The sequence below is a fragment of the Lynx canadensis genome, chromosome A1 (assembly GCF_007474595.2).
Source record: "Lynx canadensis isolate LIC74 chromosome A1, mLynCan4.pri.v2, whole genome shotgun sequence".
NCBI lineage: Eukaryota > Metazoa > Chordata > Mammalia > Carnivora > Felidae > Lynx > Lynx canadensis.
Genome location: NC_044303.2, coordinates 202,763,842 through 202,787,670, shown reverse-complemented (window position 1 = coordinate 202,787,670; position 23,829 = coordinate 202,763,842). Strand labels below are relative to the sequence as shown.

The window sequence follows — 23,829 nt, the reverse complement described above, 5'->3', positions numbered from 1 at the left end:
TCTACTTAAATATCTTTCACATATTATATTTTAAAATAGACATTGCTAGATGGGTTTATAATTTATACTATTAACATTTTTAAATGAAATAAACATGTTCTAATTTCTACTTAAAATATTAAGGTAACATTTTCACATATTTAATTCTGGAGCTCCATTTTAATTGAAGTAAATTGGGAAGATAAAGAAGAGGGTAAGTAACACTAGAACACCGCATTGGGTCTTAAGATTTGCTTTCACCTGTATCAGAAAATAAGTTCAACCGTACCTCTGTTTAAGAATAAGCATTTTCTCTAAATCCCTCCCCCCCCCCCATCTCTTTATTATATTTTACAATCTTGGAAGGACTTCATTTAGAGAAAGGTGTAAGTAAAAGCCATTATTAGGATAAATATTCTCTCTCTTTTTCTCTCTCCTCCAAATAATGTGTTGATTGCTATCAATATGTATAACTAACATTGTTTTTAATAAATCTTAATTTTAGCATTGTCTGATACACAGTATTATAAACGTGCAGCCCAATTACAAAAAGACTATAAACTAGGAATGGATAATATATACTATTTATACAACAGAGGTTTGGAACTCAGAATATATTTCCTCATGGAAGCAATGCTATATATAACCATGAGATCCCATGCCAAATTGCAAAAGCCTTTTAAGCCATGATATGACTAAACTATAGCATTAAAATATCGAATTACCAATATTTCTAATAAACAGTGCTTTTAGAATTTTACTTCTGGATTCAAGGAATATGGTATTCCTATCCCCTGTCTGTAACAGGAATAGTAGAAAGAAGAGGAGAATAAGACTATATTGATCCCAGACACATAATCCAGAGAGAGTTTGTCAAAAGAGAAAAGAAGGTTTGACAAAAAATAAATTCCTGATGGGGACATTTACAAGTCAGACTTTCTAAGTCAGGGACAGATAAAAAAACAAACAGGGAACTCATATTTTTTCTACATAGAATGAGAACCATTGGAAAAGGCCATTTTTAGACCAGCAAAAACAAACAAACAAACAAAAAGCTGAAGAACAATTAAAAAGCCTAATGGCAAGAACAGTGTGCTCTTTTACAGAGCCTTGTAAAACTGTTTTTAAGACTTGGCCACACTGAAATATAAACAAATTGATCCTTTCGTTTCTTTTAAGTATGATTTTCGCAATAAAATATATTTTGAAGGGCAGTGTGAAAACTCTTGTTTCAAACTACCTCTAAATGGCCATTAAGATATTTTAACAGTGATGGCACAAAAACAGACACACAGACCAATGGAATAGAATAGAAACCCCAGAACTAGACCCACAAACGTATGGCCAACTCATCTTTGACAAAGCAGGAAAGAACATCCAATGGAAAAAAGACAGCCTCTTTAACAAATGGTGCTGGGAGAACTGGACAGCAACATGCAGAAGGTTGAAACTAGACCACTTTCTCACACCATTTACAAAAATAAACTCAAAATGGATAAAGGACCTAAATGTGAGACAGGAAACCATCAAAACCTTAGAGGAGAAAGCAGGAAAAGATCTCTCTGACCTCAGCCGTAGCAATCTCTTATTCGACACATCCCCAAAGGCAAGGGAATTAAAAGCAAAAGTGAATTACTGGGACCTTATGAAGATAAAAAGCTTCTGCACAGCAAAGGAAACAACCAACAAAACTAAAAGGCAACCAACGGAATGGGAAAAGATATTTGCAAATGACATATCGGACAAAGGGCTAGTATCTAAAATCTATAAAGAGCTCACCAAACTCCACACCCGAAAAACAAATAACCCAGTGAAGAAATGGGCAGAAAACATGAATAGACACTTCTCTAAAGAAGACATCCAGATGGCCAACAGGCACATGAAAAGATGTTCAGCGTCGCTCCTTATCAGGGAAATACAAATCAAAACCACACTCAGGTATCACCTCACGCCAGTCAGAGTGGCCAAAATGAACAAATCAGGAGACTATAGATGCTGGAGAGGAATGTGGAGAAACGGGAACCCTCTTGCACTGTTGGTGGGAATGCAAATTGGTGCAGCCGCTCTGGAAAGCAGTGTGGAGGTTCCTCAGAAAATTAAAAATAGACCTACCCTATGACCCAGCAATAGCACTGCTAGGAATTTATCCAAGGGATACAGGAGTACTGATGCATAGGGGCACTTGTACCCCAATGTTCATAGCAGCACTCTCAACAATAGCCAAATTATGGAAAGAGCCTAAATGTCCATCAACTGATGAATGGATAAAGAAATTGTGGTATATATACACAATGGAGTACTATGTGGCAATGAGAAAAAATGAAATATGGCCCTTTGTAGCAACGTGGATGGAACTGGAGAGTGTAATGCTAAGTGAAATAAGCCATACAGAGAAAGACAGATACCATATGGTTTCACTCTTATGTGGATCCTGAGAAACTTAACAGGAACCCATGGGGGAGGGGAAGGAAAAAAAAAAAAAAAGAGGTTAGAGTGGGAGAGAGCCAAAGCATAAGAGACTGTTAAAAACTGAGAACAAACTGAGGGTTGATGGGGGGTGGGAGGGAGGGGAGGGTGGGTGATGGGTATTGAGGAGGGCACCTTTTGGGATGAGCACTGGGTGTTGTATGGAAACCAATTTGTCAATAAATTTCATAAAAAAAAAAAAAAAAGATATTTTAACAGTGAAACTTAGGCCAAAAAAAAAAACTCTTAAAAAATAAAACCCCCAAGGTTTGACTGTGGGTTTGTCGAATGTGTCACCCACGAGATTATTCTTTAATGAGACTTACATTCTGTTCAGTGGTTCTCAGCTTGGGCTGACCTTTGCCTCCACAGGCCATCCGACATTCCGGAGGTCACAAAATGGAGGCCGTACCACTTGTATCTAATAGGTTACAGTAGTTTTCTAGTAATGCCACACAAATTACCACAATGTAGCAAATTACCACAACAGAAGTTTATCCTCTCACAGTTCTAGAGGCTAGAAGGCTGAAATCAAGGTGCAGGGTTTTGCCCCTTCTGCAGGCTTTAGAGAAGAATCCTTGCCTCTTCCTGGCTGTTGGCGGTTGCCGGTAATCCTTGGCATTCATTGGCTGATAGCTGCATCAGCCCAATCTTTGGCTCTGTCTTCACAGGGCCATCTTTCTTCTGTGTGTGTCTATCTCTGTATCCAAATCTCTCTCGTTTCTTTCACAAAGACCACAGTCATTGGGTTAAGGGTCTATCTTAATCTCCTATGACCTCCTTTTAACTCGATTACATCTACAAAGACCCTACTCTCAAATGCGGTCACATTCATTGGTACCAACAGCCAGGACTTGAACGTATCTTTTTTGGAGACACAACTCATGATATAGGAGAGGCCAGCGATGCTGCTGGGCATTCTAAAATGACAGCCCCCCACAATAGAGAATTATCAAGCCCCAAAAGTCATAATGCCAAGGTTGAGAAACCTTGATTTCAAAACAGGTACCTCCTTACTTCTGATTCTTCAATGTGATTATTTTTAGTAATCTTCAAATGGCCCTTTGGCCCTCAGGTCCTGTTCTATACACTTTAGGTGTAGATATTTTAAAGCAAGAACATCTCTTGCCACCTTTTTTGCCAGCCACACCCTCCTGCCAGGGGCCTTTTGAGGACCTTTCACAGACAGGCACTAAGGGATGGAAAGAGTTTTGAAACACAAACCAGGAAATCTATTATAGCTATTAGCTAGCTCCAGCCTCTTGGCTACATGAGGAAAGCACTTGGGTTCAAGATCAATCGAATGATGTATCTAAATTCCCTTTCAGGATGTCAGAACTATGTAATTATAAGGCTATTGAAAAAAAAAGATTCTATCTTTGGAGTGAAGATACATTAGTAATAATGTAATCACAACTTTTTAAAAATAATTTTTTTAATGTTTATTTATTTTTGACACAGAGAAAGACAGAGTGTGAGTGGGGGAGGGGCAGAGAGAGAGGGAGACACAGAATCCAAAGCGGGCTCCAGGCTCTGAGCTGTCAGCACAGAGCCTGATGCAGGGCTCAAACCCACGAACCGTGAGGTCATGACCTGAATCAAAGTCAGATGCTAACTGACCAAGCCACCTAGGTGCCCCAATATAATCACAGCTTTAAAAGTTGCAGAAAAACATTATTTCCGATTAAAGGAAAAACACTATTTTCAAAGGTAACATCTATTATTTCTAACAATATATTATTTGAGATATTATATGTGAACAGTGACTATGTCTTATCAGGAGTAGGGGGTTTATTATTTTCATAGAATATTGTGAGGTTTTTTTCTTTTCTTTTAAAGATTTTATTTTAAGTAATCTACACCCAGCATAGGACTCAAACTTACAACTCTGAGATCAAGAGTCACGTGCTCTACCAACTGAGCCAGCCAGGTGCTCTGAGGTTTTTTCCTTCTATGTCACTGTGTGTGTCTTGTTTTTTATTTCTATGGTTCACATTATATTGTGAAATATGGAGGCCAGTGATACAAAAGTAATTTCAAAAGAATACACTGTAGGATGAACAGCCTCCACACTTACAATCTGTTTAAGGACAAAAACTCCTTTGAAAAATGATACTTAATTACATAAACCAATGACGGTTTCTCAACTCTCATTGTGGTTTAATGTCTATGTTAACTAAAGCTTTCCCAGAAAGAGTTGAAATTATTTTTTCTTTAAGTTTGTTTCTTTGTTGGTTTTGAGAGAGAGAGAGAGAGAGAGAGAGAGAGAGAGAGAGAGAACGAGAGAGAGAGAATGGGGAAGGGGCAGAGATAGCGAGAGGGAGAGAGAGAGAATCCCAGGGAGGTTCTGCGCTGACAGCCCAATTCAGGGCTCAAACTCAAATTGTGAGATCATGACCTGAGCTGAAATCAAGAGTCAGATGCTTAACCAACTGAGTCACCCAGGCCTCAAGAGTTGAAATTCTTTTTCCTTCTTTTCAAACGATCTCAAAGAGAATAGTTTCAAGCACAGAAAAATTTTCCCCTGAACCATCTGAGAACAAGCTGATGACCTGATGACCTATTCCCCTCTGAAACGTTACTATACATTCCTTACAAAGGACATAACCCTCACACCATCCCACAATGCCATTAAAATTGGGAAATCAACATTTATGCTATTACCATCTCATCCCACATCTCATTGAAGTTTCAACAAAAGCCCTTAAAATGTGTTTTTTAGCCAAAGGTTGCAGTTCGGAATTACATGTTGCTCTCAGCTGCCGCGTCCCTCTGTTCCCCTTCACTCTGGAACAGCGTTAGTCATTCTTGGCTTCTATGACCAGTATGGCTCCAGGATAGGTATGTTGAATGTGATTAGATTTGGAGTAGACCTCTTTGGCAAATATATCGCAGAGGTGATGTTGTGCTCTCATTGCATCCTATCACATGGCTCACAATTTTTAATCCTCTCTTTGCTGATGGTTTTCACTTTGATCATTTGATTAAAGCCTTCTCCACTGTAAAGTTGTCCTCTGTACCTTTTCATTAGTACAACTTCACCAATTTTGTGGGAAGTTACTTTAAAATTATGTAACATTTTGTGCCTCATCAAACTTCCAATTGATTCGTTTAATTAATTTATATCAGTATGTACTCAAGAATGCCTATATTATTCAGTGGGCATTCTCCAGTGGATACTAATGGATACTAGTTCATTATGATTATCATTTATTTTGATGCTCAATTTGTCCCAGGTTTGTCCACTGGGAACTCTCTGGCTCTTGTATCTTTTTGACACGGCCCATCATTCTTTGAGCACTTCGTTGCTTTCTGGCACAAGAAGTTCAGGGTTTATCTTATACTTTCTCTTCCCTTTTTGTAAAATAAGTCATTTTTCCAGGAAGTCCTAGTTACCCATTAGTAAAGAATCGTATATAGAGTCAAGATTTGGCTGCTAAGTATGGTCGTCACAATTGAGAAATCAGTGGTCCCCACCTCTGTGGGCAGAGCTAATGCATGTGTATATTCACACACACACACACACACACACACACACACACACACACACCGTAAATAAATATATGTGAAAGGTATAACATACATACATATATAAATATATGTGATGTATATGCGTTATATGTATACTTACATATACACATCTATATCTATGCATCTGTTTATATAGACACACACATAAAAGACAAATAGATTTAAAGTCATGAATTCACGCTAATGCTGTCAATTGCAACCCAACACTGCGAGGGTCATTGTAGTTTCCCCTCTTTATTTCCTTCTGCTGTAAGAGAAAAACCTACATCCTATTATTCTTACTCATTCTACTTATTTGCTCAATCCTCTTGTATGTAACTAATCTCCCACTGCCACAGCCACTCCTGGCCCCAAAGAAATGTCTTCCTCACCCATTTGGGCTCCAACATCTTGCACTGTTGGCTCTTCTGTGTGCTTTCCCTACACCCCCCTGATCAAGATCAGACAGCACAATGTCCGGCTGCCCCTGCTTTGAAGCCTCTGTCACGCTGTTCAGCTCTGAGACCTGGCTCTAGGCCACCCCTTTGCAGGAGGACACATCTCAACGTACTCGGGCTCTAACACTCCACATGAGGCCGCTCCCCTACCTGGATGCCATCCTGACCTGGCCCAATTTCTAATTCCCTGACCTGGGACCCTCTGGCTTCCTCTAATAAGGGAGCTTGCCTCCCTGCATTCCCCAACCTAATGACTGTAGAACCCATTCCTAGAAGGAAGAGGAGGAGATGGGAGCAAGAGGTGGGGACCAAAGAACAGGAAGAGGAAGAGCCAAGAACTAATTCTTAACAAATGCTTATATAATTTTAAATGTGATGATAATTTAGGCTCAAAAGTTTGATGCATCAGATATAACTCTATTAAACATAAGCTTATAGTTAATCTGTTCCTTTAAACAGTTTAAAGAAAGGACTCAAAACTGCTAAAAAATATTGCTTAAGTTTTCTACTTAGATCTAGACTAACACAATGTCAGGCACATGTAGGTGCTTCAATAATACCGTTCTCACAAATATTTATTACTAGGTGGTTGCTGTATATGTGGGATCGGGAGTATCTCTAGAAAGGTAGTTGAGCTCTTCCTATCTCTTCCTACCTCTTCCTATCAAGAAATCTCTTGATCCCTTCCTATCTCTAGGAAGGTGGTTAATCAAGAAAGTATATAAGCAATGTCCCCCAGAAGTTAAAAATGATCACTTCAAATGTTTCCCTTGCATTGCAAACATATTTTTCAAAAGATAAACACGACTCGGGGCACCTGGGTGGCTCAGTCAGTTAAGCGTCCGACTTTACCTCAGGTCACGATCTCACAGTTTGTGGGTTCAAGCCCCATGTCAGGCTCTGTGCTGACAGCTCAGAGCCTGGAGTCTGCTTTGGATTCTGTGTCTCCTTCTCTCTCTGCCCCTCCCTCACTTGTGCTCTGTCTCTATCAAAAATAAATAAATGTAAAAAAAAAAATTAAAAAAAAATACACATGACCCATCCCCTCAATTTGTTCCACATAAGAGTAATATTAATGATGTTTAAATATTCCCATTTATCTAATATTTGCTTTAATAAAGTGATTTTACATTTCTTATTTAATTGAAACAGCCTGAAAGAATTAAAGTGAGTCCCTTTGTCTAACTTTATTCTAGAACTTAAAGTGTGTTAGCATGCCCTTCAGCTGAAATCAAGCATTTAAATCCATACACCGTGTTCTGTCAGTGGTTCCAAACTTTCATAGACATATCCAGTTATCTCAGAGAGACGAGTGAATATTGTGTTTAAGAAAACAGATATTGGAGGGGGCTCCTGGCTGGCTCAGTTGGTAGAGCATGTGACCCTTCATCTCAGGGTCACAATTCATGCCCCACATTGGGCTTAGAGCTTACTTTAAAACATTAAAAAATAAAGAAAACAGGCATTGGAGTCAGACTGAACAATGCTTAATTTCCTATTCTACTGCTTAAATAATTATATATACTTAGGCAGTTGTTTAATCTCCCTAAATTCCAATGTCCTCATCTGAAAGTCAGGGACAATAAAAGCTAACCCATAGGGTTATATACTGCACAGTGTAATGCCTGGCCCACTTGTTATATAGTAAATATGATAAATTATAACCATGTTTGTTATTAAAATTTTGCCCAAACTCTTAGGCTTATAGAATACCTATTTCCAAGTAATTCAAAGTACCTACATAAAAAATAGTCAGTAAACAGAAAACTGAATCTCCCAGAGATCAAAAGTGATTCTATAGAATAAAATGAGGTTGCTTCACGATTTTTAATCCTGCCTTAAAATGAGATGCTAACTTCATGCCTTTTATACAGCACATCATTCTACAGTTTTCGCCTAAGCGGAGGTGAAAGGCCAGGACTGACACTATATACATACACAGACAATTGCCATACCTACATACACCATCCCAATTATTTATAACTTTGTTAATTTAACCCACTTTCATTTGTTCCCTACTTTTTTCTCTTTAGAAGTCTGCTCTGAATGTCAACTTAAACCTGACTCCCTGCTACCAACAGCATATAAATATTCACCCAATGGTGCACTCTCTAGGCCACCGCAATTTAAAAATTTTTTTTTTCAACGTTTATTTATTTTTGGGACAGAGAGAGACAGAGCATGAACGGGGGAGGGGCAGAGAGAGAGGGAGACACAGAATCGGAAACAGGCTCCAGGCTCCGAGCCATCAGCCCAGAGCCTGACGCGGGGCTCGAACTCCCGGACCGCGAGATCGTGACCTGGCTGAAGTCGGACGCTTAACCGACTGCGCCACCCAGGCGCCCCGGCCACCGCAATTTTAAAGCAGTGGGTTGAAAACCAGCTTAGGATCTCTTGATTAAATCACACGGGAGCTTTCAAAATACCTGATGTCCAGCCTAAATCCCAGGACAACTGAATCAAAAGTTTTGAGGGCAGAATCCAGTATTTGTAAAGCTCCCAGATAATTTTAACATACAACAATGTGGAGAACCACAGGACTTACCCAGAATGCAATGGGCCTCAGAGCTGCAGCAGTCTCAGGTGAACCAGGGGTGAATCAGGAATGGCACGGGGGTGGGGGAGGGGGGGGGTAAAAAGTCCTTGACCACTCTTTATAAGTGGTAGGAATGAAAAAGAGGTACGTGGCTAGGAAGTGGGGCAAGGAAATTTAGGAACTGAAGCAATCCATAATGCTTTGTCCAAGTTAACAACTAGACCCTTTAAAGGACATGTAAAAAACTGAAAAATCTTACCCTTTGATTATCTTTCCATCTTTATGTTACAAAAAAAAAAATCTACATGCTATAAGCTCATAAAGGTGGAAAATCTTGTGTATACTATCTTAATTTTAGTTGGTGATAGGCAGTATCTGTCAACCTGAAAGGCAGTCTATTCTCCTAATTAGCTGCTAACACTTTGAAATTTGTAACACAGAAACCTGCATTAGAAAGTAGGTTGGATGAAATACTTTCAATATGGCAAGTGATTATAAACAGGTGAAACTACAATGCCAAATCTGGTAATGTTTTGCACACAGATCCCTGTTTCAAAGTGTCTGAAACAATTAAAACCCGCAAAACCTTCGTTTTCAGAGACCGTGGTGTTTAAAAGAAGATACACACACTACCCAATGAGCGGGGGGCTTTGGTTGATCGGTTGTGGTTACGCTGTTATTTCAACTCAGCTCTAAAAAACATCCTCAAGTCCAGCCCACCTGCCAGGCAGGGAGGTGATATTTAAACCTACTATCGATTCCAGCGAAGGGAGTTGGCCTCGGGGAATGTGGCTTTCAGAAATCCTGGCACTTTAGCGGAGCGAGTTCCTTGCTCCCGCTCGCACCCCCACACCGTGCCGCCCTCGTCCCAGGAACACCCAGACCCGTCCTGCTACCAACGCCCCCGACTCGCGGGGCGCTCTCGGTTCCAAGATTCCCTCCCCGGAGCGGAGGAGCCCGAGCCGCCCCAATCCTCCCGTCCAGCTTGGACAACCCAAGCTGGCCAAAGGACGGAGGCGGCCGCCGCTCCGCACCCGCGCGCGGTCTCCAGCATCCCCGCGCCTCTCCCCACCAACGCCTCTCCCCACGGGGACCGAGGCTCGCGCGTCCCTTGCAGCGCACCCTCCTCCCAACTCGGCCCTGTAGCCATCGCACCTGAGGGCTGGCCTTCCGCCAAGCTCCCGCACGCCGCGGCGAGGAGACACAAGAGGGCCAGCGGCAGCGGCCCCCGGGGCCCCAGCAGGCCGGACGGGGCGCGCATGGCTCCGGCGGGTCAGCTGCGGTCCTCGCGCACCGCCGTCGGTGGCCGAAGGCCCTGCGCACAGTCGCCGGTACCCCGGCGCCAGCAGCTAGTCCCCGGGGCGGGGCGCGCGACTAAAAACAGAGTGGGAGGGGCCCAGGCGCCCTGCCCTCCACCCCTGAGACGCTCTCGCCGCGCCCGCCGCCGACCCAGGGCTGCGCGCGGTCCTCCATCAATTATGGAGCACGCTGGCCGCGGCAGGCGCGTCCGGCTGTGCAGTGGCCACCTCCGCGCCGCAGCCTCTCCTGCCTCCGCCCTCCCGGCTCCGGCAGGGCTCGGAGGGAGCCTGCTACAGACGCGGCAGTTGATGTCTAGCCTGTGTCCGGGAGGGGAGCTTGAAACTCCTAATGTGTGCACACATATATATACATCTGCAGACTATTCTGTGCAGTTCGTCTGAAGCAGCGGTCACTTATTTGATGACACACAGGAGAAGATGGAGAACACTTTCCCGCTCCCCCCGGGACATCCCTGGGTTATTAAGGAGATTTATGTTTGCGCAGGTGGTAGGCGCTCTCCAGCTGCCCTGCATCCCGGACGACTCTCGGCTCTCCAATCGCACACACCCTCCCCTCCGGTCTCTGAAGGCTTAACCGGTTCTCTCTAGATTAAGGTTTCCGAGTCTCAAGGCCCCACTGAGTCTGCTTCTCTTTTCCTTTTGTTTGCTTTGCCTAGCAGCTTTTAAGGAGCCACCTAGAGGTCAAGAAACAGAAACTACCGAAAGCAGATACTGTGTAAATGGCACAAGCCTGTTGACCTTCGTCAAACTCGAACACAGTTTTAAGATAATACTACTTCTAACCCGGCAAGACTGTAGCTTGGGATTTTCAGTGCTCCCCACCAAATAAAGTCAAACTAAAAGCTATCAGAGAGGGGAGGAGAAATCTATGTTATAACATAAGAGGCAGTAAGACCTTATGATTCTCCAGGGTGTTAGAACACATGAAAAGATTTTAAGTATTTCTCACGAATCTTGTTCCCTTTTCCTTTGTTTTGAGAATGCCAGATTTGATACTCATAAGTTCATTTTATATCAGTGTCAAAAAAAATTAAAGAAGATGTGAGACACAAATTTTGAAAACTGAAGCGCTAAACAAGAGAGAGCGATGCTCACTTTACTAAGGAATGGTTACGTTTTAATTGGTGTATTTATAAAGTATGCCTGTTTCGGGTTCAGTATTATATAGGCAAAATTTCGGAGGAGTGTAGATTATTTAAATTGGTGTTAAGAGAATATGAGTAATACAATTCATTAAGCATATTAATATCGAATTAATATTAAAAAATCTGCCAAGCGCCAGGCACTGGGTTCAGAATAGGCTGCATGGGGGGCACCTGGATGGGTCAGTCAGTTGAAGGTCAGACTTCCCTCAGGTCGTGATGAGTTCAAGCCCCACTTTCTGCTGGCTGCTGTCAGCAAAGAGCCCACTTCAGATCCTCTGTCCCCCTCCCTCTGCCCCTCCCCTGCTTGCACTCTCTCAAAAATAAACATTAAACACACACACACACACACACACACACACACACACACTAGAGAACTACTTATTTATGAACTACAAATCTCAGGAAAAATTCTTCTCAGTGAGAAAATTATGGTTATAATGATTAACCCTTTCTAAACAAAGCCTTATAAGAGACCCTGTAGGATTAAGATTTTACATCATGGACTCTCTTGGGACCTTGACCAGACTTGCTAAACCCAAATTGCCTGATCAATGGTTGCTAAATCACACCCCTGTCTTGCTGCCCTGAATCCTGTCTCAGGATTAACTACAATCATTTGTCTATACCTTTGGAGTTTGAACAGCAAGCACTTTTCCAAACAAGCTGAACATTGACTGACCTTCCCCAGGTGTTCCTGGGAAATAGGCCCAAATTCACTTTATTTCAGATGAGCTGACCTTGTTTAAGGAAAAATTATCTTCTCGGTTGAATCAATGTGTTGGTGAACAGGAAAAAGGGACTTGCCCAAGCTGAGGCAATTGCTTTTGTTGTTACAGCAAGATAAATTGAGAAAGAAATATAATTCGTGTTTTGCTAAGTCTTTTTTTAAATTTTTTTAACCTTTATTTATTTTTGAGACAGAAAATGAACAGGGGAGGGTCAGAGAGAGGGAGACACAGAATCTGAAACAGGCTCTGGGCTCTGAGCTGTCAGCACAGAGCCTGATGCAGGGTTTGAACTCACGGGCCACAAGATCATGACCTGAGCTGAAGTTGGCTGCTTAACCGACTGAGCCACCCAGGCACCCCTTGTTTTGCTAAGTCTTTTCCCCATTGTTACCTGCTTTATATTTAGATAGTTGATATTTTTGACCTTATCTCAACTTCATTTTTTCAAACGTTCTATAGTCTTTAAAACCAGGGTCTGTAATACTTTTCCTGTATAGCTTTTTCTGACCTTTCTAGTCCAAATTGACCTTTTCTTTCATGATGAATTAAACATGGCCACAAATACTTTGACTAGTCCTCACCATGTGGAGTACTGAGGGGAAACGAGAGTCCCGTGTTTCCCTTCTTCAAGCTGGCTGGTTGGTCTCTGTGACTTCTCTGGTCTATTGAACATGGCAAAAGTAACATTGTGTGAGTTTCCAAATCCAAACCACAAGAGCATCTTCTTCCTTCCTCCTCCTTCTTGCAAGACAGACGCCAGGAAAGACGTGTGACTACTTTGAGATCAACATGCTGTGAGAAGCCCAAACTGCATAGAGGGACAGGAACAATGAGATGCCGGGTGGAGAGAGGCCAAAGAGCAGGAAGGTGCTACATTTGTGACAGTCTCTTCTTGGAGCCTTAGGCAAGGTCAGTCCCCAGCTGAGTACCGTGCAGTGACCCCAGCTGATACTCCGTGGAGAAGAATTGGCCAGCTGAGCCCCGCCCGAACTCTTGGCCCACAGGATTGGGAGATAGTGCTGTCACTTTAATCCACTAAATTTTGGGGTAGCTTGTGTCACCACAGTAAATTATCCAACAGTCTCCTCTGAACTCATACTGTCCCTAGGATTAATTTGACAATTAATAATTTATAGCTTTGTGACTTGACCTTCATTGTTGGCTTCAAGTTACATTTAAATATTTTATTAGTATTCAACTGGTTATGTGATTATATCTTCTTTCCCAAGTATATTACAACTCTTCTCAGTACCTCAAAATACATTCTATACATCTTTGTGTTTCCTGCAGTATCTTAAAAAAAATAGTTACTGCTAGTGTGCTCTGTTTTTTACTTCTTAGAGAATCAGTTAGGAAATACACTTTTTTCCTTTTTGTGCTAAAACTTGTGTTTGTAGAATAATGCTATAAAATCTTTATTTTTTTTTTCCTTTAGGATATAAGCTGTTGTTGAGTGAAAAGCATATGACAGGATCCTAGAAAGGTATGAAAATGAGAATGGCAGGGGGAGGGGCCTGGGTGGCTCAGTCAGTTGGGTGTCTGACTCTTGGTTTCGGCTCAGGTAATGATCTCACAGTTTATGAGTTAGAGGCCTGCGTTGTGCTCTGTGCTGACAGTGTAGAGCCCGTTTGGTATTCTATCCCTCCCTCTCTCTCTCTGCCCCCCCCCCACTTGCCCACACTCTCTCCCTCTCTCCCTCTCTCCCTTTCAAAATAAATAAATACATAAATATAGAAACACATAAAGTGAGAATGGGAATGTGGGTTACCTCTTTTGGAAGGCACTATTTAATTTTTAAAAATTTTTATTGAAGAAAAACATTATATCAAACAGTAATACGCGAGAGGGAAGGATGTAATATGTTTACCTGTATCACTCAACAAACCACAATTTCTGTCTTTGTCAATCTGACAGTTGAAAACAGCATGCATTTACAGTTTATATTTGTTTTATTGTAAGTTGGGGTGAGCATTTTTAATATGTGAAAATGTAATGTACAAGCATTGTTGCAAACCAACAAAATTCTGTCTCAGTCGTTGAAGCAGAAAAACCAGCATTTAAAACTTGTCAGGTACTTCTTGGGATTGTTGAAAAAATAGACTCAAGGTAAACTTTGAGGAACACCAGAATTCGTGGAGAGCACTGATGCCTGCCCCATCAAACACGAAGGCCAGGGACTCGGTACCCTGCGTCCACTTCTGCCTCCATCCCTGAGGCCTCTTGCGTGTCAGCAGCTGACCCTTGGCAATCCCTGCAGCCCCTTCACCAGCCAAGTGGGAGAGCTGTTCTGCTCCCCTCCGAATTGGTCGCTCACCTGGGAGTGTAAGGCCAGAGCACGACGAGCCTGACTGCTAGCTTCCAGAGACGCTGAGTGTTTGAGAGAAGGCAGGATTCCTAATGTGGAACTCTCCCTAAATACAGAAGCGTTTCCCAAATACAACCAGGGGCCCTGAATATGTCAAATATCCACTCCAGTCCTCCTCACTGTGACAGGCAAACTTTCTTCATCCTGATTCTTTAAAACAACAGCAGATGCTCCCCAACTTGATATGCCTTGTACCCACTTAAATGCAGACACGCCATCCAACCCACAAAGAGAACCTGCCCCTCTAGAAGAGGAAGCTGGATCCCTGCCTTGTACAGATGCACATTCTCAGGCCCCGGGACAGGAGCTCGTAGTGTGTGCATTTGACATATGCTTTTGTAAAATTTGCTAAAGTAAACACTGTAACTGGAATTATTTAATATGACCACTTATTTCTACTCCAACTGCTCTTGTATCTCACTTTCCCACAAGTCAGATGGCATGCTGGGTGCGTTTCTGGGATCCCCCTAAGAGCAAGTTGAGTTAAGGATACGTTTCATAGGGCTTTATTATAATATAGTTTTCTGTTTTGCGGTCCCTTTGGTATAGAGACAAGTTATTGCTAGCCACCCAGTTTAGAAATGGCTTAAAGGTATACAGACTTCTTGCTGTGTGACCCAACTAGCACTGTGACTGAGTCAACTCTCTGGGCATCTTGACATAAACGTGAAGAATCAAAGACCAGATCCTGATATCATATTGTCACTTGGCACCAGAAATAAGTTGATAGGGAGGAAAAAGGATGCCGTAGCCAAACCAAAAGTGTATTGGACTGAATTGTATCCCCCCCCAACCCCCCACACACCAAATTCATATGGTGAAGCTCTAATCCTCAGTACCTTAGAATGTGACTGTATTTGGAGATAAGCCTTTAAAGAGGTAATTAGGTTACATGAGGTCATATGGGTTGGCCTAGAATCTAATATGACTAATCTTGGACCTAATCCAATATTGAATCCTTATAAGAAGAGGAAGAGATACCAAAGGAAGCACGCATGCACGCACGCGTGCACACACACACACACACACACTCATAAAAGGCCATGTGAGGACACAAAGAGAAGGCAGTCATCTGCAGGACAAGGAGAGAGGCCTGGAGAATCCAAGTTTGCTTCCATCATTTGTCACCGTCTATTTAGTTTTTGGTAATAACTTTTCCCAGTGTGCCTTCTGTCTTGTGACATTACCACCAAGAATTATTTGTTATGTAGCCAAATTAACCAGTCTTTTTAAAAAAGGGCTTTTGATACAGAGAAAGATACCATATGGTTTCACTCTTATGTGGATCCTGAGAAACTTAACAGAAACCCATGGGGGAGGGGAAGAAAAAAAAAGAGGTTAGAGTGGGAGAGAGTCAAAGCATAAGAGACTCTTAAAAACTGAGAACAAACTGAGGGTTGATGGGGGGTGGGAGGGAGGGGAGGGTGGGTGATGGGTATTGAGGAGGGCACCTTTTGGGATGAGCACTGGGTGTTGTATGGAAACCAATTTGACAATAAACTTCATATATTGGAAAAAAAATAAAATAAAATAAAAGTAAAAAAAATAAATAAAAAATAAATAAAATAAAAAAGGGCTTTTGTTTCTGTCATACCTAGAAAGGCCTTCATTGCTTTAAGGAAAAAATAAAGACATCCTATGTTTTCTTCTAGTATTTTTTGCTTTCTCTTTTTTATGTTTGAAATTTAAGTTAATGTAAATGTTAATCTCTATAAATGTAAAATTATTATAAAAATTTATGGTAATAATTATTACTTACCTTCCTGTCATTTTCAGAATTTTGTACTTTAGAATTTTATGTCATCTCTGCATTTGGGCAATAAACTAACCAATCATTTAAATGAATTGTTTGTTATTTGTTTAATATTCCTGATTCTTTCTCATATTTCAAGTTACCGTAAGGAAGTGGCAATGTCTAGTTAAGAGGATGGGTGGGGGGAGAGGCTAACCAAATACATGAATAAGAAGGAGAATTAAATAATCTGAATATCTGAATATGTACCTGAATATATACCTGAAAGTAGAAAAGATTCTGTAACTGGACTGAGTCTCAAGAGATCTAGCTCATGTTCACATTTTAGAGACAAAGCAATTTATAAAAGGCAAAATCGAAGATCTCAAAGCCTTTATCCCTAAAATTTTATCTCAACCTTTACAATGTTGGGGGGAGATGGAGAGGGAGAATATTGTTCACTATAAATGATTTCAGAGTTTCAATTATTTTTAATTTTTTTAAATTTATTTGGAGAGAGAGTGTGTGTGTGTGCGTGTGTGTGCGCGCGCACATGCGTGCACTTGAGGGAGGGGCAGAGAGAGAGAGGGAGAGAGAGAATCCCAAGCAAGGTCCATGCTCAGTACCCAGCACAGAGCCTGACATGGGGCTTGATCTCATGACCATGAGATCATGACCTGAGTGAAAATCAAGAGCCGGAAGCTTAATTGACTGAGCTGCCCCAGGCACCCCTACAATTTCAGTTTTTATCCAAATGTTTGACTTTATGCAAAGAGTCTTATCTCAGAATAGAACCAATATATTACTTCCCATGACATTTTAACTGTTTTGTTAGTTTTTTTGAGTAAGAATTAAAAGTTAGATAAAATGAATTCATCTCTACAACTAGATAGTTGCCCATTTGTAGTGATGTCCTTGTTTCTTTTTCATTAAACCGTTACAGAGAAAGCATGCTCTATTTTAGTTTTAACAAACTGTGAGGTGCTCTATAAAGGTCTTTTTGAAGATGTGGCATAATCAATAAATAGTAACTCTGGTTTGTGTTCTGATGCAAAGCAGCTTTGTATTCACCCTGGAAGATTAATGGTTGCTAAGGAGAGTGTTTATCTGATAAATGTAGCTTTTGTTTGGTAAGGAACTTTTGAAGAAGGTTTAGTTTTTCTCAGTGTAGAGAATCAGCAAAAATGGAGAGAGCATGTGAAAAAAGAAAGCTCTGTGTGTGGATGAGACAGCCTTGCATATTCACACTGGTTAAAAGGATATTTGAAGGCAGTAGTTTTGAGTCACAGCAGTACCACTTAATCTTTTGGTGAATTTAAAAGTAACTACCCCTCCAAATTTTTTAAAAGTAACTACCCCTCCAACTACCCCTCAGTTTCCCTTCCTTTAAAACAGGGGGATAGTACACATTTGTCAAATGTTGTTGAGATAAAAGTTTTGGCAGTATTGCAAACTATAAAATAGAATATTTGGATGTTTGTTGTAGTGATTTTTGTTGTTACTACTATTATTGTTATAGATTACACAATTATGGTATTTTTTGTCTTGAGGACCTTTTGTGCAAAAATGCATCCAATTTGGAGCTGTGTTTTGTTGTGCACTGTAGCTGAGAATAAATGTTACCAAGTCACTCTAGTGGATTAAGGAACAGAATTTATTGACAGGGGCGCCTGGGTGGCTCGGTCGGTTGAGCGTCTGACTTCAGCTCAGGTCATGATCTCAAGGTTTGTGAGTTCAAGCCGGGCATTGGGCTCTGTGCTGATAGCTGGGAACCTAGAGCCTGCTTCAGATCTCTCTCTCTCTCTCTCTCTCTCTCTCTCTCTCTCTCTCTGCCTCTCCCCTGCTCATGCTGTGTCTCTCTCTCTCTCAAAAATAAATAAAAACGTTAAAAAAAAGAATTTATTGGCAAACCTTACAATGGATGTGATCACCAGAAAGAAAGACACAAGCCATCCAATACCTCCTCTTAATTAGCACAACACCCCTGAGGAGGCCCGCTCGTGCCAGAGTCCTCCACCAGATACACAACGTAGGTTTGGCATTCAGGGGAAGAACTGTACCTCACTGTTGATAGACAGCAGCCTTTTTGATGGAGTTTGTGGCCAACACATACAGGCATGGTAGAGAAATATCAGCTGCCAGCATGCTGTGACCTTGGTGCCCGTGCAAAGCGAGATTTAGACACAGCAGCTTTGTGAGGGACCGAAGGAAGAAAAGCGGCACTGGAGTAAAGAGAATTGTGTAACGTTGAATTTAGAAGCAGATCTCCAGGTCCCCACCTGAATTGTACATTGTTGGGCAAATGCTCCTCTCCCAGCCTCAGAGAAAACAGAAAAGAGTAAAACTGGTCTTTAGTCTTGATCTGCAGACTTGAGGGTGTGGGTACTCAGGACTGGACACATAATTTTGGGGGCCCAGAGCAAAACTCAAATGCAGGCCCGATGTTCAAAAATTGCTAATTTTGAGAGGACTACCATAGAGAATTAAACCGCGTGTAGGGCTGTTATTAGGACTCAGTGTAACTTTACAAGTTGGTTCTGCCTCCTATATAGCTGGCTGCGTGGGTACTTTACTGAAAATAGTAAGATCGGTGTCCACACACACACTGAATGCTGGATGCTAAGACCTCTTTTATTTTCTTTTTAAAAAATATTTTGGGGCACCTGGGCTGGCTCAGTCGGTCAAGCGTCCAACTTCGGCTCAGGTCATGATCTCACGGTTGTCTGAGCTGCGCATCAGGCTCTTTGCTGACAGCCCAGAGCCTGGAGCCTGCTTCGGATTCTGTGTCTCCCTCTCTCTCTATGCCCCTCTCCGCTCATGCTTTGTCTCCCTCTCTCTCTGTCAAAAATAAACATGAAAAAAATTTACATTGTTTAATTTAACTAAAGTTGACACATAATGTTACATTAGTTTCAAGTATACAACAGTGATTTTATAACTATATGGTATGGTCACAAGTGTAGCCACCATCTATCATCATAGGATGCTATCATAATATCATAATATCATAATTGACTATATTCCTTATGCCCTACCTTTTATTCTCATAAATATCATAATAAAAATCCTCAGATTAAAAGATGATATTGTATCTATGAAAAAAGAACAAGCTGTTATGAAAAAAGAACATTTAAGGGGAAAAAAGATCAGATTTTAAAACATGATAAAAGAAACGAAAGGAGTTTGGGAAAATACAGTTGAGGAAAATCTCACAGAAAGTAGAGCAGAAAGACAAAGAGATGGCTGTAAGAAGAGAAAAAAGATAGTATTATATAATTAGTCCAGGAGGTCCAATAGCTAAATAATAGAGAAAATGGAGACAATCGACAATAAAATAATTCAAAAATTGGGTAAAACTGAAGGAAATGCAAGCTGAAGGTTTCCACTAAGTTCCTGGTTGAATGAAAATACACCCCTCTTGTATAGCTGGAAAATACCAAGGCACATCACTGTGAAATTTCAGAACACTGTGGATAAGAGGAAAATCCTATAGGTTCCATAGAAGGGGATATGGAACTGGTCAAAAAATAGAATGGCTTTAACATTCTTAACAGAACAGAAACACCTCCAAAATTCTGCAGGGAAACGTTGTCAAGCTAGAGTTGTAGGCCCTGTCAATTAATGTCAATTAAATATGAGGACAAAAGAAATGTATGTTAAAGTATGAACTATCTCAAAAAAATTATCCCCCGTGCGTACTTTTTCTCAGCAAGCTACTGAAGAAAGTTCTCAAAAGTAAGAGAGTCAATCAAATTAAAGGGGAAAACATGGGAACAGGAAGGGAGCTCTTAAGATGAGAAAATATTGCAAAAAATATACTCATCAAAGCATACTGAATAGTAGCAATGAAAGTGTGATTTATTTTCTTACTTTAATTAGAAATCCTATAGTAATCTGTTGTTGAATGGAATTTTTGTTGCTAATTTTTGTTAGTTTCTCTTTCCATATTAAATCTTCTCCTTGCGTGTTGGGTGATGTTGAATTGTTTATTCTTGTTTAAGATTGTGGGAATTAAAAGTTTATTTTAATCACTCTGAGCACATATACGGGACTTTTCTGACTTTGAGCTTCACTTGAAGGTTCTTTTTCTTTTTTTTTTTTTTAAGGTTTTATTTTTAAGCAATCTTTACACCCAAAATGGGGCTCAAACTCACAACCCCAAGATCAAGAATCCCATGCTGTATAGACTGAGCCAGCCAGGCATCCCCACTTGAAGATTATCTTAAATGTTTTTGAGGAATCTTGGGCTGGTTGTACATAACTGAAAATACGGTTTTTGATAGATACCCATAATTATACAAAGGAAGTTTTCTTTTATTCCTAAATTACTAAAGGTTTTTTGTACTTAATGAATACTTTTGAATCAATCTCTCATGATCAGTTACTTTTAAAAGTAGAATTTATTTATTTATTTATTATGCATACATGCATGAGCTGGAGAGGGGCAGAGAGAGAAAATAGAGAGAGAGAGAGAGAGAGAGAGAGAGAGAGAGAGAGAGAGAATCCTCAGCAGGCTCCATGTTCAGCATAGAGCCTGATGCCGGGCTCAATCCCTTGAACCTGGGATCATGACCTGAGCCAAAATTAAGAGTCTGATGCTTAACCAATTGAGCCACCCCAGCTCCCCAAAAGTAGAATTTAAAAAGAAATCGCACTGAATTTACTGATTGATTTAGGGAAGGTTGACAACTTTGTAATGTTGATTCCTCTTTATTTGGTTGTCTCCATTTTATGTAGTCTGAGGAAATGTTTACTTTTCCTTCATGTAAATTTTACACGATCTTAGTTAAATATTTCTTAAGTATATAATTCATAGCAATGTTTTGTTTCTGTCATTGTTAAGGTTTGGGTTTTTTTGTTTGTTTGTTTGTTTGTTTTTTTTAAGTAGGCTTCATGCCCAGCATGGAGCCCAACACAGGGTTTGAACTTACCATCCTGAGATCAAGACCTGAGCTGGATCAAGAGTCAGATGCCCAACTGACTGAGCCCCCCAGGTGCCCTTAAAGGTATTTTAAAACAAATGTTTGTATTTTGTTATTTCTATAAATTTTAAAAAGTGGGTTGGACACAGAGACTGGTGGGAGGGCTGGGGGAAGAGACCCAAGCCTAGAAAAATGGCTGACTAATGGAGGGTGGCCTAGGAGGGGGTAGTGCACAGGTGCCGGCTGGGGTCATAGCACCTGAGTACAAGCAGAATGGGCTTTGAGCTCATGAAGAAGCTAGGGTCTGGACTTCCTGCCAGGGGCCCTACGCAACATTCCAGGGGCAAGGGGTTACGCTTTGCAAAGGAGGAAACTGAGGCCCAAGGAATTTGGGTATCTTTCCTAAAGTCGCAAAGCTGAGTCCAAACCACACTGGGACTCTCTATCACTAGAAGAATCTTTCCGGTCCTTGTGTCCTCATTCTGTCCTCCCAGCTTCCCAGTAAGCACACAGCCCCCAAACCATCCTTGACACCTTGAGCCATGCTGTGCATTCCAGAGCACCCCACGTACCCACCCTTCTACTGTCTGTAGCGTTGCTGAGCAGCCTGTGGCCGGTGGGACTGGCCCCATCCTCACCCTGGCCCCGGAGCTGCCGCAGGAGCTCCCGCTACTGACCTGGGCTACGCAGCCCTATCTGGCCTGCTCCTGAGCCTGCTGTCCCACCCACTCTGAGCTGGTGGAGGGAGCACTCCCTGGGCGGCTGCGGTCCCTGCACGCCTCTGCCCTGCTCCCTCTGGCTGCTAGCCTAATGGGTGTGCTGCAGGCAGGCCTCAGGGTACCCAGTGCAGCTGGTGGCCATGGCCATATGCCTGTCCACCTGGTCACGCTGGGCGGGGCAGGGTTACTATCCTAGACAGCCACAGTGGCTGTTGCCATGGCTACATGCTCAACAACAAGCCCCCCTTCCTGCAGCTCTTCTGTGGCTTCCTTGTTGGCCTGGTCTATGCAGACAGCGCTTTCCTGTGGCTGAAGCTCTCTGAGCTGTGGCTGCAAGCACTGCAGAGAGCATCTTGTGCAGGGCCCGGGCAGGGTGCCCTTAGACTCCTTCTTACCTCGGGTGGCCTGGCGGCGCTGCCCGTCACCCACCCCGGTGGAGGGAGGCCTCCAGCCCCTGGACCTCCTTACGTGGCCTCCCCTAGCCTCAGGCCCCACGGTGAAGGCTCAGCCCAGCCCCCGCCAGGCCTGGAGACAGTGCAGCAGACCTGGGAGGGCTCCTCCGAGGTGGGCCCGGCCTGGGCCCCACTATGGGCAGACCCGGAGGAGCAAATGCTGCAGGTGGGGATCCAGCCCTCACTCCTTGGGCGGGAGGGGGGACAGCCCAGGGTGCCGAAAGCCCCCTATGGCTGCCCAAGTCCTCCATCCCCGCTCTGCAGACACAGCAGCCGGAGCACACGGGCTTCCCCACCGGCAGGCAGCAGCGGCAATGGCAGCCACAGGCCACGTCGAGGGCGCCATGTCACTCCTCGTGGGCGGGGGCGGGGAAAGGTGGCACTGAGGCCCTAGTGACTCAGGGAAGAAGCTGCTTGCCCACCCCCGGGGCCCTGGTCCTCCCTAGCACATGTAAGCCTTCGGGTGACGGGAGGCTTGGCCTGTGGGTGGGTAGTCCGAGCCCCAGACCTGTCTCCGGACAGCCAGACAAGCAAATAAGCAGGGCAGGGTAGAGCAATGGTGGGAGTCTGAGCGCGTTGGTCCCCACAAGCTGGCAAAGAGAGTCTGGAGAAGTTTGCCACAATGGTGGAGTCAGGTAGGAAGTCCACCTGCTGCAGCACCTGGAAGAGCGTCGCTGACCTCTGTCCCCTGGTGGTATCCTCTCCGGGGCCTCAATAAGCTGCGCGGAGATACCTCCGCATTTTGCAGGACCCAGTGCAGAATGTAAACGTGGGGCCTCTGTTCAAAAAGGAAGTCCCGTTACAAACACTAAACCATAAAGTTGTTACCTTTCTTCTGCGGTCTCTCTCTTGACTTCTGTCTTTTCTACTTGGTATCGAATGTTGTTCTAAGTAGAAGAAAAAAGTTGTAATTATTCGAAGAATTATGCCATTTATATTGTTCAATACCAGATTAGATGCAAATGTAAGAGCATTTAACTCAGATGCAGACTCACTGAAATGACAGAATATAATTACTACCTATAAAATACTGTCATCTCTTTACAAAATATTTTGTTTGCAATAAAGATTATATAACAATCAAACTAACTGTTAAGATAATGTCTTATATTTAAAGTTAAGCAAGCATTTTACTTTAGAATATTATCAGAAATAGCTCAATGAATATATAGCAAAACCTTTTTAATTAGCCACATCTCATTTTCCCTTTCTTTCTTTCTTTCGTTCTTTCTTTCTTTCTTTCTCTCTCTAAAAATTTTATTTATTTATTTATTTATTTATTTATTTATTTATTTATTCATTCATTCATTTCTAGGGCTAAACATATTTATTATTTATTATTTATCTATTTATTTTAATTTTTTTTAATTTTAATTTTTAAAATTTACATCCAAATTAGTTAGCATATAGTGCAACAATGATTTCAGGAGTAGATACCCCTTAGCCTTAATGCCCCCTGATGCCCCTTATCCATTTAGCCCATCCCTCCTCCCACAAC

General features: G+C 42.1%; 1 protein-coding gene, 1 long non-coding RNA gene and 1 pseudogene across 4 annotated transcripts in view; 2 read left to right on the top strand and 1 right to left on the bottom strand.

Annotated features, from left to right (window-relative positions):
- Positions 1-10,293, bottom strand: part of EMB (embigin) — a 49,291-nt gene extending 38,998 nt beyond the window's left edge. For 2 of the 3 annotated variants that reach the window (XM_030330130.1, XM_030330139.1), the window contains exon 1: positions 10,105-10,292. In XM_030330130.1, the coding sequence (XP_030185990.1) occupies positions 10,105-10,210 (106 nt within the window). In that variant the 5' untranslated portion in view covers positions 10,211-10,292. Of the gene's footprint in view, positions 1-10,104 lie in introns of all 3 variants that reach the window. The other variant, XM_030330149.1, reaches the window with a different exon arrangement.
- Positions 10,294-12,902: 2,609 nt separating this feature from the next.
- Positions 12,903-21,159, top strand: LOC115523906. Its single transcript, XR_003971881.1, has 3 exons — positions 12,903-13,050; positions 13,577-13,624; positions 21,127-21,159. It is a non-coding gene; the product is annotated as an uncharacterized LOC115523906 (long non-coding RNA).
- Positions 21,160-21,433: 274 nt separating this feature from the next.
- Positions 21,434-22,961, top strand: LOC115522382 (annotated as a pseudogene).
- Positions 22,962-23,829: the final 868 nt, after the last annotated feature.